Source organism: Numenius arquata, chromosome Z (assembly GCF_964106895.1).
Source record: "Numenius arquata chromosome Z, bNumArq3.hap1.1, whole genome shotgun sequence".
In the NCBI taxonomy this organism is placed as follows: Eukaryota; Metazoa; Chordata; class Aves; order Charadriiformes; family Scolopacidae; genus Numenius; species Numenius arquata.
Window position 1 is genome coordinate 16,478,525 of NC_133616.1, and position 12,706 is coordinate 16,491,230.

The following is a 12,706-nucleotide window of genomic DNA, read 5'->3' on the forward strand; positions in this document are numbered from 1 at the left end:
ACTTAAGCATACTCCAAAACTCATATAGTTTTAATTCTTGCTTTAGCACAAGATATTAGTAAGCTGAAGGCAACCACTAACAAAATCTGCTTATTTATTGACCATACTACTTTGGCAGCAAAGGCTGGCACAAAGCCGACTCCGATGCTCTCTGACCACTGCAAGTTGAAAGTTGGATAGCCTGACAACTCCCAATTGATCTGAGCATCACTGAGATGTCAGTTCTCCGATTTTCAGCTTTAATTGCTTATTTTATACCTCAATCTTCAACACCATCAGCTCCAGTGCAAATGGTGGAAAAGTGCAGTAGCTGTCCTGCCCTGAACAGGCACCGCCGACCTGCCTAAGCTAAGGGTTGAGCTCCTGTGATTTTAGTTAAGGCAGGAAAACTAATAGAGGGTTTAGAGAGGCACAGCTGGTGCTGTCAAATTTAAGGGCAGGATCCCCTATCTATTATGGGGACTGATGAAATCATCAGTTGACTTTAAGAAGCGTAATTACTGTAAATGTGCAACAGAATGACTCTGAAAAGCCACCCACAGGACACTGGACTCAGTGAGGCTCAGGTAAGCACAGAGCAAGAACCAATCCTCCTTCACAGTTTTTCTGAGGGAGATAACACATACCATCTTTCGTAAAACAGTAATAAAGGTGAATTGTATTTCATAAGCTGGGAATGAATTCCTCCACTACAAACAGTTTTCGTATGAAAGCCATTGTTACCTTGAAACACAGCCCTGAAATAATGGTTTTGCACCAGCCTAAGCAACCCTTCCTTTCCACTTTTGTAATGGAATATTAGGAAGAAAGATCCAGAAGGTCCACACATCTTGTGAACCCACAACTTCCAAGTTTTCACAGGGCCAGTTTCCTCTGTCTTTCCTGTTAAAGAAAAAAAAATATGCATCCTGAAAACCCAACAAGTCAGCACTACTCCAACAAGTTTCAAATATCTCAAACTTTATTTCAATAAAGGATCAACCTCACGGACCGTGAGGTCCCTGTGGTTAACTTTGTGCCAGTAGCTCCCTTCTTGGCTTGTCCACTGCCAGCAATGGACTTTGTTCCATGGCAATTTGCTTTTCTGGTGCCAAGGTAAGTTTCACGAGGGCAACCTGAACCAAAATACTTGCAAACGCTATCATCATGCATCATCGCTCCATCATTTTCAGCAGAACAAAGAGGTTAGTATTCATCAATTTATAATAAACAACTATTTTACCAAGGCTTGACTGTACAAATACAGCAAGTTATTAAATCCTGGTGAGTGACAGGTAATACAAACACTTCATTACACACAAAAAAAAATTTGTAATTCAACAGACAAATCATTTTTTGCTACTTTATATTAGATAATGTAGCTTTGTAGAATTAGCAAAGGAATAAATTCAACAAAACTTCATTCTGTACATTAGCTCAATTTAAATATATATTACAAGCTTACAAGGCTCATGTCATAGTTCATTTCCAATCTGGGCTTTAAAAATCTACCAGAATGGAGTCCCCATTAGCATTGTATATCCACCACTTGCAAAATGGATAGTTTTCAGCTTGCGTGTTGGGTAAAAAAAAAAAAAAAAAAAAAAAAAAAGGAATAAAAGACCCCACTCCTACAATATTACCAATAGTGAGAAGGACTTCAAAGTACAAAGCCAAATTCAAAGTTAGAAATAGTCTTTCAGAAAGGTATTATATAAAGAATAGCGAGAGGCCAGAGCACCAGACAAAGTGATCTTCCTCCCTTCGTTTGCCAATTAAAACAGCTCCACAATACCTAGAATTTTTATTTGAAAATTCTGCTGCCTTAGATACTTCTACTAAACAATCGTGAAAGGTGCCAAATCAATGAACCCGTTTCTTTAGAAGAAAGAATTACTACTTCCCTTCTTTTTCCTCTTTCCTCCCAGGCTGCGGTGATTTATAATGCAGGTGTAAAATACAAAATGTGGAAGTTGGGAGGAGTTATGTAGTAAGTAACACAGTGGGTCACAGAGTTTCTGGGAAGAAAACCACCTGTCAGTCTCGCTGTTCTTAATCCAGTCATTTTGACAGGGGAGAGAGAGTCTGTTCTGGCAATGGATGTTACTTGGTTCTATACCTCTCCCAAAGCAAGGGTGATGGGAGGCAGGCTGGGAGAAGAAAGGGAAGGTGACAAAGGGAAAGAGAAGAAGTGCAGTATTCAGAAGGCTGACTGCTCACTGTCAAGGCACTGAGAACCCTAACGTTAAAAGCCTGGACTATTTTGCCACACGCTTAAATACAAATAGAAGTTAACAGTGTAGGTTTCAAGTCATTTTACATGGAAAGAGCAAGCAGAAGATCCTTTTTTTTTTTCCTATGTACAAAGACCTTGTAATAGACTACAGCTACAACTCAGCAATTAAAAAAATTCAGACACGTTAAGGAATCCACACAACCCCTGGCAACTCCCTCCATCTCCAGTATACTCATGATTTTAGTGTTCTGAAAATACTACATCAGCACACCATATTATGACAAATCTTTTCAAGGAGCTTGAACAGTTTCTCCATGCTCCAGTGAAGTACTACTGTGCACTGAAACTTCAGCGCTACTGCAATCCTTTTTCTCTCTCTCTCAGCCTACCCTCACACCTTGTTCCATTCCCCACCTCACAGAGGTATCTTAATGCTCCCCATTGGAAATGGCAACAGTAACGCCTTCAGATTCTGTTGTTGCAGGGATTCTTGGCACTTTCTTAGCAGGGCTTGGGATGTGCTAAGAAGAAGGGAAAAAAAACATTAAATACAGTTTTTCCAGTTCACAGACATTCATACTTCATGGCTAGTCCAATTCTCAAGCAACATTCATGCTACACTGGACAGCTCGGTCTTAAGCCAATCAAACCGGTCATGCTTCATGCAAACTGATTATGTGAAAAGAGCCAGTTTGTTCTTGTTTTCGTTCTTGAGCAGCTTCATTCTCATTATGATGAAATGTACTTTTTTTTTTTAAAATCCCATGTTCATTTTTTTTACTTCTGGCTTGTATGTTACACATGTTAACAAAGTATTGAAAGTAACTTGTTAAACCACTTCCCCGTTTAACATACATGCACATGCTGAGACAAGCACATAAACCGTTCCACCATTTATATCAAACTTTAAAAGAGTGCTGAGTGTTCACCTCATGAACAACGCCCGGGTGGACAACTTCAACTCCTGCCTCCAGAGGTCCATCACCCAAGAGCGGGCGCCGCGCGTAAGTTCTCCTGTGTTTTTCATCCACACGCACCAGGTACCACGTTCCCTCAAAGAGATCTTCCACTGAGCACTGTGGAATGTAGTTGGCTGCAAAAAAAGCCAGTAACACGCTGTTAGTTGGTGCTGAGCAAGGGTTTTACACAACACAGGCCTTTGCAGTTTGGATGTAGTAAGCCAGAAACAACAAGTCTGCATTTGCATTTCAGGCACGTTGGGCCAAGGAACACAAGCTATTCAGAAGCAGAAACGGTTGGACATTTCCCTCATTCTACACCCGAATCATTTAAAGTCAGGTGAACTAAGTGATGAGCATTTTGCTGTAAGACTAGGAATGACTTATATTTATGAAGACCTTACCCAAATGATGCGTGTCCTGTCTAATCTTCATGTTTTCAGCAAAGACATCAGGTGCAATGCATTTTCTTGAGTCAAGTCTTGTTTTGAGATCAGAAAGGCTGGCAGTTATTTTGTCCAGTGCAGAACCTACAATATAAAACCATCACATAAGGTGGCACCAGTGCTGAGAACTGCACACTAGCGTGTCAACATCTCAAGCCCATTCAAAATATTTCGCACTGCAGAAGCTAAACTGTTAGTCTTTTCTAAATATTCCCAATTACTCAATCAAAACATTAACAAAGTTTGATGAATATTATTTATTTGCCCAAGGAGACACTCAAACATTCCCTGGAGCTGGCACATCTTCAGTTTACCATTGCTGCCATGAGGCGCTGCTCTGCAAGTTTACCTACACTGGTGAGTAGCGTAACAAGGCATTTAGAGGTGAGCAGTTCAAGGGAGTTAATTAACACCTCTTTCTTTCACTCACCAGGAGTGGCATCCTGTGTAACTCTGATGGAATACAGTGTCGCAGCAAAACCAGAGCCATATGAGAACACACTGATTCTCTGTCCTGCAAGCTGTTCCGGGGAGTATCTGCAAAGCAAGCAACAGTTGGTTAGCGTGAGAATTAAGCCAAGGTGCCTATTTTAAATAACTAAAAAGTGCAGCTACCTGAGAAAATGCAGCCAGCAAATTATACTGGCTATAATACAAATTTAGCATGCTATGCGCATAAATGATGACTTTTAAAAACACAAATTTCAAACACTGCTGTTATGAGTTCCAAAGCTGCCTAAGCAAAACAGAGCAAATAAATGCCCAGAATATTATTATCTAGAAGGCAGCCAGTTTTCATTATTCAGTGACCTAAAGCCTAAAATGAACAACCACATCTTGGAAGGCAAAGTCAGAATAAAGAAAAAAGAACCCAAGAGGAATGGCTTAATTTAAACTTAACATGATTTAGTAAAAGCCTGTCATTGCAAAAAAAAAAAAAAAAGTGGTTAAGACAAGAATAATTTAATGTGGATTTCATTATTATAGTGAAAAAGACAGGGCATTCTGATTCTCTTCCCCACTGCAGTGTTTTTGTTTTTTTTTTCTGGGAGGGGTGGCCCGAGTGGAGGGGTGGTGGTGGAAGAGAAGGTTGAAGCTGGGAAAAGACACCACCTTGCAAATGAGTTCCTACTTTGGAAGGCAGTAAATAATTGCTTCAGATCAGCTTCTGACACAGAAAACTTGAATCTGCTTGTCACTTGAACACACTTGTGTGTGCAGAATAATTTTTAACTTGTCTTTCTGCTTAAGGCACTCTAGCAGGAAAAGGTTTGCTAGATGGCGCTTTTACAAAAGGCTTTCTGAAACAAAAACCTTTTATGACCTTACATATAAAGAGCTATGACTTTTTTTCCAATTTTATGCTTACTGGGCTAGAAGAGAAGCAAGGCAACCATAAACTGAAGGGGTATACATATTTCCATTCTGATTGGATACAAGTAATGAAGCTTTGGTTTTCTGATTGAAGAGCTCTGCACTGGCTTTCATAAAAGCTTTTTCCACATCTCTGTCAAAATATGTATCTTCAAGTTTTACATCCCTGTTTAAAAAAAGTGCAGAAACAGTTACTAAAATAGCAGAAAGTAAAAACGCACCTTTGATGTGTAACAAATTAAGATTCTATATATAAGGAAGACAGAACCCATTCTCACCTGAAAGCTTCCAGACCACTGAAAACACCGTTTGCTGTTTCTGGATTCGGGTCGCTGAGGAAGTCATTCAGCAAGAGCCTAGCCACAGATTTCTGTACCAGTTTACAGTAGGGAGAATGAAAGATCATGAATCCAAAGTCATTCAAGGTGAAACGTCTGTCTGTCCCCTCTGGAAGTGGCAGAAATGTCGTGTTACAACTTATGATTAGTACTCACTTCAACTATGAAAATAAAATAGAGGGGGTAGCAAAATGCCAGTCATCATAACATGTCAGCATGTAAGAGAACCTTAAGACTAACTATTGCTGTCAAGTTCATTTAAAACACTCCTGCTAGTTCTACTTAAAAATTAGTTTCTTACTGATCTCTTCCACCAACTGACTGCTTGCCCTTCTTCTAGAAGAAAAAGGGCCGAATCTGCATATTTCTATTTATTTTGTCAAAATGCTGGGTAATCTACTTCATTTAACTATCTAATATCTTTACACCTATGCTTCTTGAGGGAAGCAATTGCTAAGCATACGGGGTAAAAAAAAAATAAATCAGTATCGTTAACATTTAAATATCAACCTGAATATCTTAAGAGCCTGGGTGGAAGTTGGGGAATGACAGACTTTTAAGCAAGGTATTATACATAACACCAACAAAAGCCTGTAAAGACCACTGCTTACTGACTATCAGGTACCTAGCCATACATGAACAGAAATAAGAACCTTCTTATGGGAGACAGCAAACATTCCAATTGCCTCAGAACACACAAACACAAAGAAAGGGAACCATATACTAGTCTTTAGACTGAACACTAAAGCTTGAAAATACCTTGCCTGTGTAGTTACACATTCCAGCACTTGCCAGATCTCACAATGCCATCAGGTGAGGCTACATACCCTTTTGCCACTGGGCGTGGATTTTGTTGCGATAGACAGTATAGCAGCGATCTAGTGCACTGAGGTAGCACTGTATAGATAGTTTCCCATCAACTACAGGATACTCGGAGACCATATCTGGTTTATAGAAGTCATACGCGTGCTGCATGTGGGTTCCACGCAACCCTGACAGAGAGAAATTGACAAAAGTTGAAAATGACTTTATTCAGCTGTTTTGAGTCAATTTGAATTCACCAGTTAAAACACATTGGGGAAACAAGTAATATTTGGCCCCAGTCCAGCAGGTTTTTGTAGCACTCCAGGCCTTTAAGGCAATGTTTCACGCAATTCTCAACTCCTTGTTAAGTATGATAGGACTGAGCATGACAAACACAAGTAACAGATATTTCGCCTTGGAAGTGTTATTCATCTCTAGTCGACTCTTTGATAATTTTATTGAAGAATCTCCAAGGAAATAAACATATATGAGAATCTCTAGTTGTTCCTTTTTGCCTCCTGTAATGGCACTCAGCCAAGTTAGCCCAGAGCAAGAGGAGACAAAGTACAATTTCTGACATTAGTGGGAGTTAATTCCACCCTCCAGCAACACAGAAAAAACAGTGGACAGGCTTCAGAATGGATCCGATTATCTGGCCCAAACAATAATTTGTTTTCTCACAGGACTAACCTCTCTCAAAAATTAACGGAGCATTTGGACCAACCAGCATAGCAACAGCACCAGCTCCACCTGTTGGCCTGGCATTTCCGGTGGCATACACAGCTATGTCTCCAGCAACAACAAGCGCATAGCGTCCTGGGAAAAACACACAGAAGTAACAATGAGAAACAGCCAAGAGTCCAGCACATTTTAATATCCATCAGCAATTTTTAGGCTTTGGTAACAAAGGACATGACCCCAAGTTTAAGGGGCTCTTCAATCCTGACTTTCCCCCCCACATTTCAATTTCCTGGCAGCCACTGAAATTTACAGGAAGAGACCAGCAATTATTAGCCATGTAGTTATTTTGAACACTGTAACTGAACTAGCAGCAAAGACCCAGAGCGTTTAAGAAAAAGACTTCAGAAAACAGTTTACCCTCTGTGTTTTATATGGTTAAACAAGAACACTGTCATTATAAGGCAGATCACGCAAAATGAGAGGATGAAGTAACTTTTCAAGAAAATTCCCTGAACTTACCATCCCAAGAACTGGACTCAATCCAATTAATAGCATTAAAAAGAGCAGCAGTGCCTCCATAGCATGCATTGGTGGTATCAATTCCTTCTACATCTGTATTACCAGATTCTTCAAAAAGCTGCATCAGGACAGTCTTTACAGATTTTGATTTATCAATTATCGTCTCCGTTCCAACTTCTAATCTCCCGATACAATCATAGGAAAGGCCGTTCCTCTCCATGAGCTTCTGAACCACAGTCAAGCAGAGAGAATTGATATCCTCCCGGTCAGAGCAGAACCCCATCCTTGACTGGCCCAGCCCAATGGTGTATTTCCCAGCATCCACACCATCATACTTCTCCAGCTCTGTCTGGTCAACGTACTGGGAGGGAAAATATATTTCCAGTGCAACAATTCCCACATCTTTGGGCCAACAGGATTCAGCATTCACTGGAAGAGACCCAGGCATCGTGGTAGATCTGTAAGAAAAAAAAAAAAAAAAAACACAAAACAGAAAACCACAAAATCAGCTGATTTATTTACCTCCATTTTGAGAGACTTACTTTCATTTTCTGTAGGTTTACAGAAAAAGTTAAATTTCAGGTATTCTACAAGGTCATTTGCAGAAGGCAAGCCTTTTCTTCCAGGGAGATTTTGATCTGAGCATAGTGTAAACATAATTAGAAGTTTTGCAACGTTTTATATTAAGCAGTATTTTTAAATGAAAATACAAACTTCAGCCCTGGAGATGAAGAGATGTAGGTTAAGCCCAAGTTATTTCACTCAAGTAAAACACACGCTTACAAGTGTTTGTGAAATTTGTCCTAATGTTCATTACTCTATTTTGTTTATATGCAAAGTCTCAATTTCATACAAGCAAGCTAGAAAGACTGGATTTTTTTAAAAATGTTGCTCATTGAGAACCGAAGTTTAAAATTTATCCTTACCAGGAAATGTCTGCCTTAAAATAGGCCAGGACTTTTAAAAAATTGTTTTTATTTTTAACTTAAGTGACTTAAGCCTCTCCATTTTGTTTATACTTGCAACAAAGGCAGCAGAAATTTTTTTGGTGTGGTTTTTTTTTTTTTTATTTATTTTTGGTTGGGTTTTTTGTTTGTTTGAAGTACGCTCCGTTTTGGCATTCCGTAACACCAGAATGCCCAACACAAGGCCTGGAAGAGTATTTCACAGGGTTTTTTTTTTATTTATTTTTTTTGGTTGGGTTTTTTGTTTGTTTGTTTGAAGTACGCTCCATTTTGGCATTCCGTAACACCGGAATGCCCAACACCAGGCCTGGAAGAGTATTTCACAGGCTGGGATGAACACACAGGGGTTTTCCCCAAGAGACCAAGTTTTCTTATTTTAAACTTCCCTAACTTTACTGTCAGCAGAGCCGAGGACAAGCCACATCTCCCTCCACCGGTGCCGACGAGCGAGGGCTTGGCAGGACACACACTAAGATAAGCATCCGAAAATATTAAAAGCCTTTTCCGTCACAGGTACAAGAAGCCTTAGGCAAGACCTAAAGTCTTACCGACGTACGCACGGCTCGCCGCCCGCTTCAATTGCCTCTAACAAAGCTTCGACTATACCTATGAGGTGCTTAAGATCACCTACTTCATTATTAAGTGCTTGTCAGGCAGCCTTTATTCACACGGGAGGAAAAGAAAAAAAAAAAGGCGGCAGTTTAAAGCCGGTTTCCCCGCCGCGCCTGCGGCACAGGGCGCCCGCCGCGCTTTTAAGCAAAACAAGCCATTCCGCGCTGTTTTCTCTGACCCTGCCGCCTCCCCCCCACCCGCCCTCACGCTGCCGCGGCCCGACGAGCACCTCAGCTCCCTTCGTCCCTGTCACGAAGCCCCTCACCTCAGGCCGCCACCGCGGCCCCGGCCTCGCTGAGGGCGCTGAGGGCACTGAGGGCAGCCGGGGCGGGGTGGGGGGTGGAGGAGCGAAGAGGGGGCACTGCGCATGCGCGCTGCGCCGGCGGCAGCAAGCAGGCGAGGAGTGCGCAGGCGCGGGGTGGCCACGCCTCCCACGGAGATAACCACGCCCCCTCCCTGGGTGGCCACGCCCCTCCCGGGGGTGCGGGCAGGACCGGCAGCGACGGCGCAGCGGAGCCGCGGCGGCGCTGCCGGTCCTGCCCGCACCCCCGGGAGCGTTATCAAGCTTTCCAACTCCTCGTCTGAATGCCAGACAAGCCATGGACACCCCGTACCAGCTGGGAAAAGGAGTTTGGTGTCCGGCTGCATTTCTGGCACAAAAACCGATTCGCTTTTCTTCAAAAAGAGGGCGAAAAAGGAAATACAGGGCGCTGCCGGCTCAGCACGGTGTCTGGCAGCCACCCCGAGGGCAAGGCTTGTACCCAGAGCAGGGCTCATTTCTGCTCCAAGGGCCAGAAAGCTGAAAATTAGAGGCTGCAGAGACTCTTAGGGCGCTTAATTTTATTTAAGTGATATACTAAAAGGCACTAGATGCAGCCCATAATGCACTTGGCCTGTAATAGCCACAGAACAGTGGCTTTTAACTTGGCAGGGAATTACTGGAAAACTCAGTATGCCAAAAGGATTTGCATTATTGGTGGGGGCTGAGGAAAGCACTGTGTTTGCTCCTCACAGAGCTCTGAGATGAAAACTGGCATTTAATTCACATTCCTCGCCGTAGTTCTCCCATCAGAAAACTTTCTGCAGAAGACAACTCAAGGGATGCTCTTTGTATTGTATTCTCACGGCTCACCCAACACCAAAGCTCACCAAATACATCTAATGAAGTGGCCGTCAGGGCCATCAGGCTGTACTGCAATGAAAAAAAAAAAAAAATTGCTTTATAAGCTTGCTCTGGTCACTGAAGAAAATGGGACATTTGACATCCTCAGTCAGTCATTACAGGAAAAAAATTTGTTTACTTGATGTAGAACAAACAGCCTTTTGTCCTCCTGGTCAAACAGCAAACAACATCCCATCACTGGGGTTTTTACTGAAAATTAAAGAGTACTCAAAAGTACAGCTTCTTTAAAAAGTCTAAGAGCTCCAAATGCCTTCATATATTAAAATGAGAAACCTACTTTGGTTTGTGTCCCCTTAAGATCACGTAGGGCATGGGCAAGCAGCATAAAACAGACACTACTTTCTGCCAGTGTTGCCAGAAATGCGTTCTCCCACACCAACTGGTGGCTTTTGTCAAGAATTTGAGCGTGTTGTGTCAATAATTTGAGCTCACCATTTCCCCGCTTAAGTTTTTAATTCACAGAGAACACCTGACAGAAAGTTAGAAACCCAGCCCCCGGCCTGTTTGCCACAAGCCATGCGTTTGGTGACCAACTTTGCCCTTCTGCCTCTGAAGGGCTTGGGAAGAGACTTCACCGGCGACAATGTGGCCGCTTTGGGCTGATTTTTCCGAAGTTGAACAGTGAAGGGCTGGTGGCTTCAGTTATGACATCACCTAGTCATCCCCGCCGCACCCAAAGGTACCACACGCGTGTGAGACGCCTGCCACGCCACGAGCGGTCATTGCCTCCCATCCCTGCGTGAACGTGGCACGCACCCCCACCCCCTCCCCCCCCACCGTGGCCCGAATCTCCGGCCCACGGGATGCAGCTACGTGGGAAACCGGCAAAATGCGTCAAAACAGCAAACGGCAGAGGCGGCACCTTGAATTCACCCGGGAGGACCCACCCGCAGCGCCGTCCCTCCATCCGAGACTGGGACCCCGACAGCCGCAGGGGGTGGCCGCCGGGATGCCCACACCCCTGCGACAATCGCCATCACGAAAGGAGGCGACGGCATCCCCGGGGGCGACACCCGGCTGCCCTCGCCCTGCGCGACGCGGGGGTCGGCGTGGGCGGCGGAGAGGTGGAAAGGGGGGGGGGGGGCATGTCCGCCCCGACTTGGGTGGGCGCCTCTGTCGCGACACTGAGAGGCGACACGCAGAAAGGACCGCCGCTTCCAGGCTTCTTGGCGGACCCCGAGGCGGGGGCAGAGCCCGGCGGAGCCCCGCAGTAGCTACCCACCACCGCTCACCCCGTCGGGGGGGCACCCACGCTAAGGGGCACCCAAACATGCTTCTTTTTGGTTTTTTTTTCTTTCTTCCTTTTTTCCTCCCTTTTTTCTTTTTTCACACCCTCCCCCGCCCCCCACCCCTTGCCGCACTGCAGGCACTACTTACTTCAAACGCGCCTGCACCCACTGAAAACACCGCTCCCAGCCACGCCGACCCACCCTCGGAGCACCGCGGGCAGCCCCGCAGCCCCACGCGTGTTTCCCCCACGCGGTTCTTCCGCGTTCCCCCGCCGCGGCTGAAGGGCGAGACCGGGGCCGCCGTCCAGCCCGCGGGCCCCTCCGGGTGCCCAGCCGCCCTCACCTGTCGGAGGTGATGGCTCCCGGTATCGCTGGCCGCTCCGCGCCTTGGCCCGCTGGCACGCACGGGGATACAACACCGGGCGCCGGCGTGAGGCGCCTTTAAACAGCCCCGCCGCCGGGGCTCCGGCCCGCGCCCTGAGCGGCAGCTCTCCCGGCCAATCACAGCCGCCACCGCCCAAGTCCCGCCCGCCTGCCGGCTCGCAGCCGGCGCGGCGGGCGGGGGGAATGGTGTGAGAAAGTGACGCGGCATGGCCAGAGGGCAGCGCGCCAATGAGGACGCGGCAGCGGCGGCCGGCGCTCAATGGGAGGCGAGCGCAGCGCGGCGGCAGCCAATGGGAGCGCGCTGCCGACCGCGGGTGAGGGTAGGACGTCTGCTGGTCCCCGGCGAGACCGGCGGGACGTTGCCTGGCAACGCGAGGCGAGGCGAGGCGAGGCGCACCCGGCTCCAGCGGGGGCTCGCCCAGCCCGTCGCCTCCGCCCCGGCCCCGGCCCGGGGGTCCCAGCGACCCCCCAGTGCCGAGGCCGGGCGGCGGGTGAGGGGCTGGGAGGCAGCTGAAAGGAGCCTCGGGGCTGTTGAGGGTGGCGAGGCCGTGAGGCTCAGGCCGGGGGCCTGGAAGCAGGTCGCTCGCTTCAGGAAACGCAGCCCCGCGCCCCGCCCTGGGCCTGTGTCACCCCCCTGGCCTGTGCAGGGTCCCATGGCGGGCCGGGGCCAGGGGCTGGGGGCACGCACGGGGGTTCAGCCAGTGAAACTGCTCCAGGGAGGGTGCGATGTCCCGTCTCACCAGCCACGGGTCCTCCCTAACAGTCTCTTCCCAGCCTGTTCAACCCACGGTGTGCCAAGCCACATCTCATGGCATTATTGTTATTTGGCAAATGGACAATTAGCTAATGGATGGTTTTTACATGCCAACCTCTGTAGCCTTTAGGCCCTGTGATGATTTATATCTACCCATTGCTGCGCAGGTTACTGAGTGTCCCCAGAGGAGTCCTCCCTGCCCCTACTGGGAGTACAAACCATTGTTGCAGGTGGGAAACTGCT

At 46.3% G+C, this 12,706-nt stretch overlaps 1 protein-coding gene across 2 annotated transcripts; it reads right to left on the bottom strand.

Moving 5' to 3' along the window:
• Nucleotides 1-946: 946 nt before the first annotated feature.
• HMGCS1 (3-hydroxy-3-methylglutaryl-CoA synthase 1) lies at nt 947-7,787 on the bottom strand. 2 transcript variants are annotated; one of them, XM_074166299.1, is made up of 9 exons: nt 7,337-7,787; nt 6,827-6,952; nt 6,160-6,324; nt 5,273-5,441; nt 4,990-5,160; nt 4,051-4,157; nt 3,579-3,704; nt 3,145-3,308; nt 947-2,736 (listed from the first exon to the last, which is right to left on the bottom strand). In XM_074166299.1, exons 1-9 carry the CDS (start codon nt 7,782-7,784, stop codon nt 2,644-2,646), a joined length of 1,569 nt encoding a protein of 522 aa, XP_074022400.1. In that variant the 5' UTR covers nt 7,785-7,787; the 3' UTR covers nt 947-2,643. The 2 variants fall into 2 exon arrangements, with proteins under 2 accessions (XP_074022400.1, XP_074022399.1); XM_074166298.1 differs by lacking the exon at nt 6,827-6,952 and having other exon boundaries at nt 7,337-7,784.
• Nucleotides 7,788-12,706: the final 4,919 nt, after the last annotated feature.

Bases quoted from the DNA above. Each gene is read 5' to 3' on its own strand.
- HMGCS1 (XM_074166299.1), bottom strand. From the start codon at position 7,784: ATGCCTGGGTCTCTTCCAGTGAATGCTGAATCCTGTTGGCCCAAAGAT. The intron at 4,158-4,989 runs GTAAGCATAAAA...CTTGCTTTGCAG, and splicing joins CTTGCTTCTCTTCTAGCCCA to ATACTCCCCGGAACAGCTTG. The intron at 2,737-3,144 runs GTGAACACTCAG...CCTTCTTCTTAG, and splicing joins ACCCGGGCGTTGTTCATGAG to CACATCCCAAGCCCTGCTAA.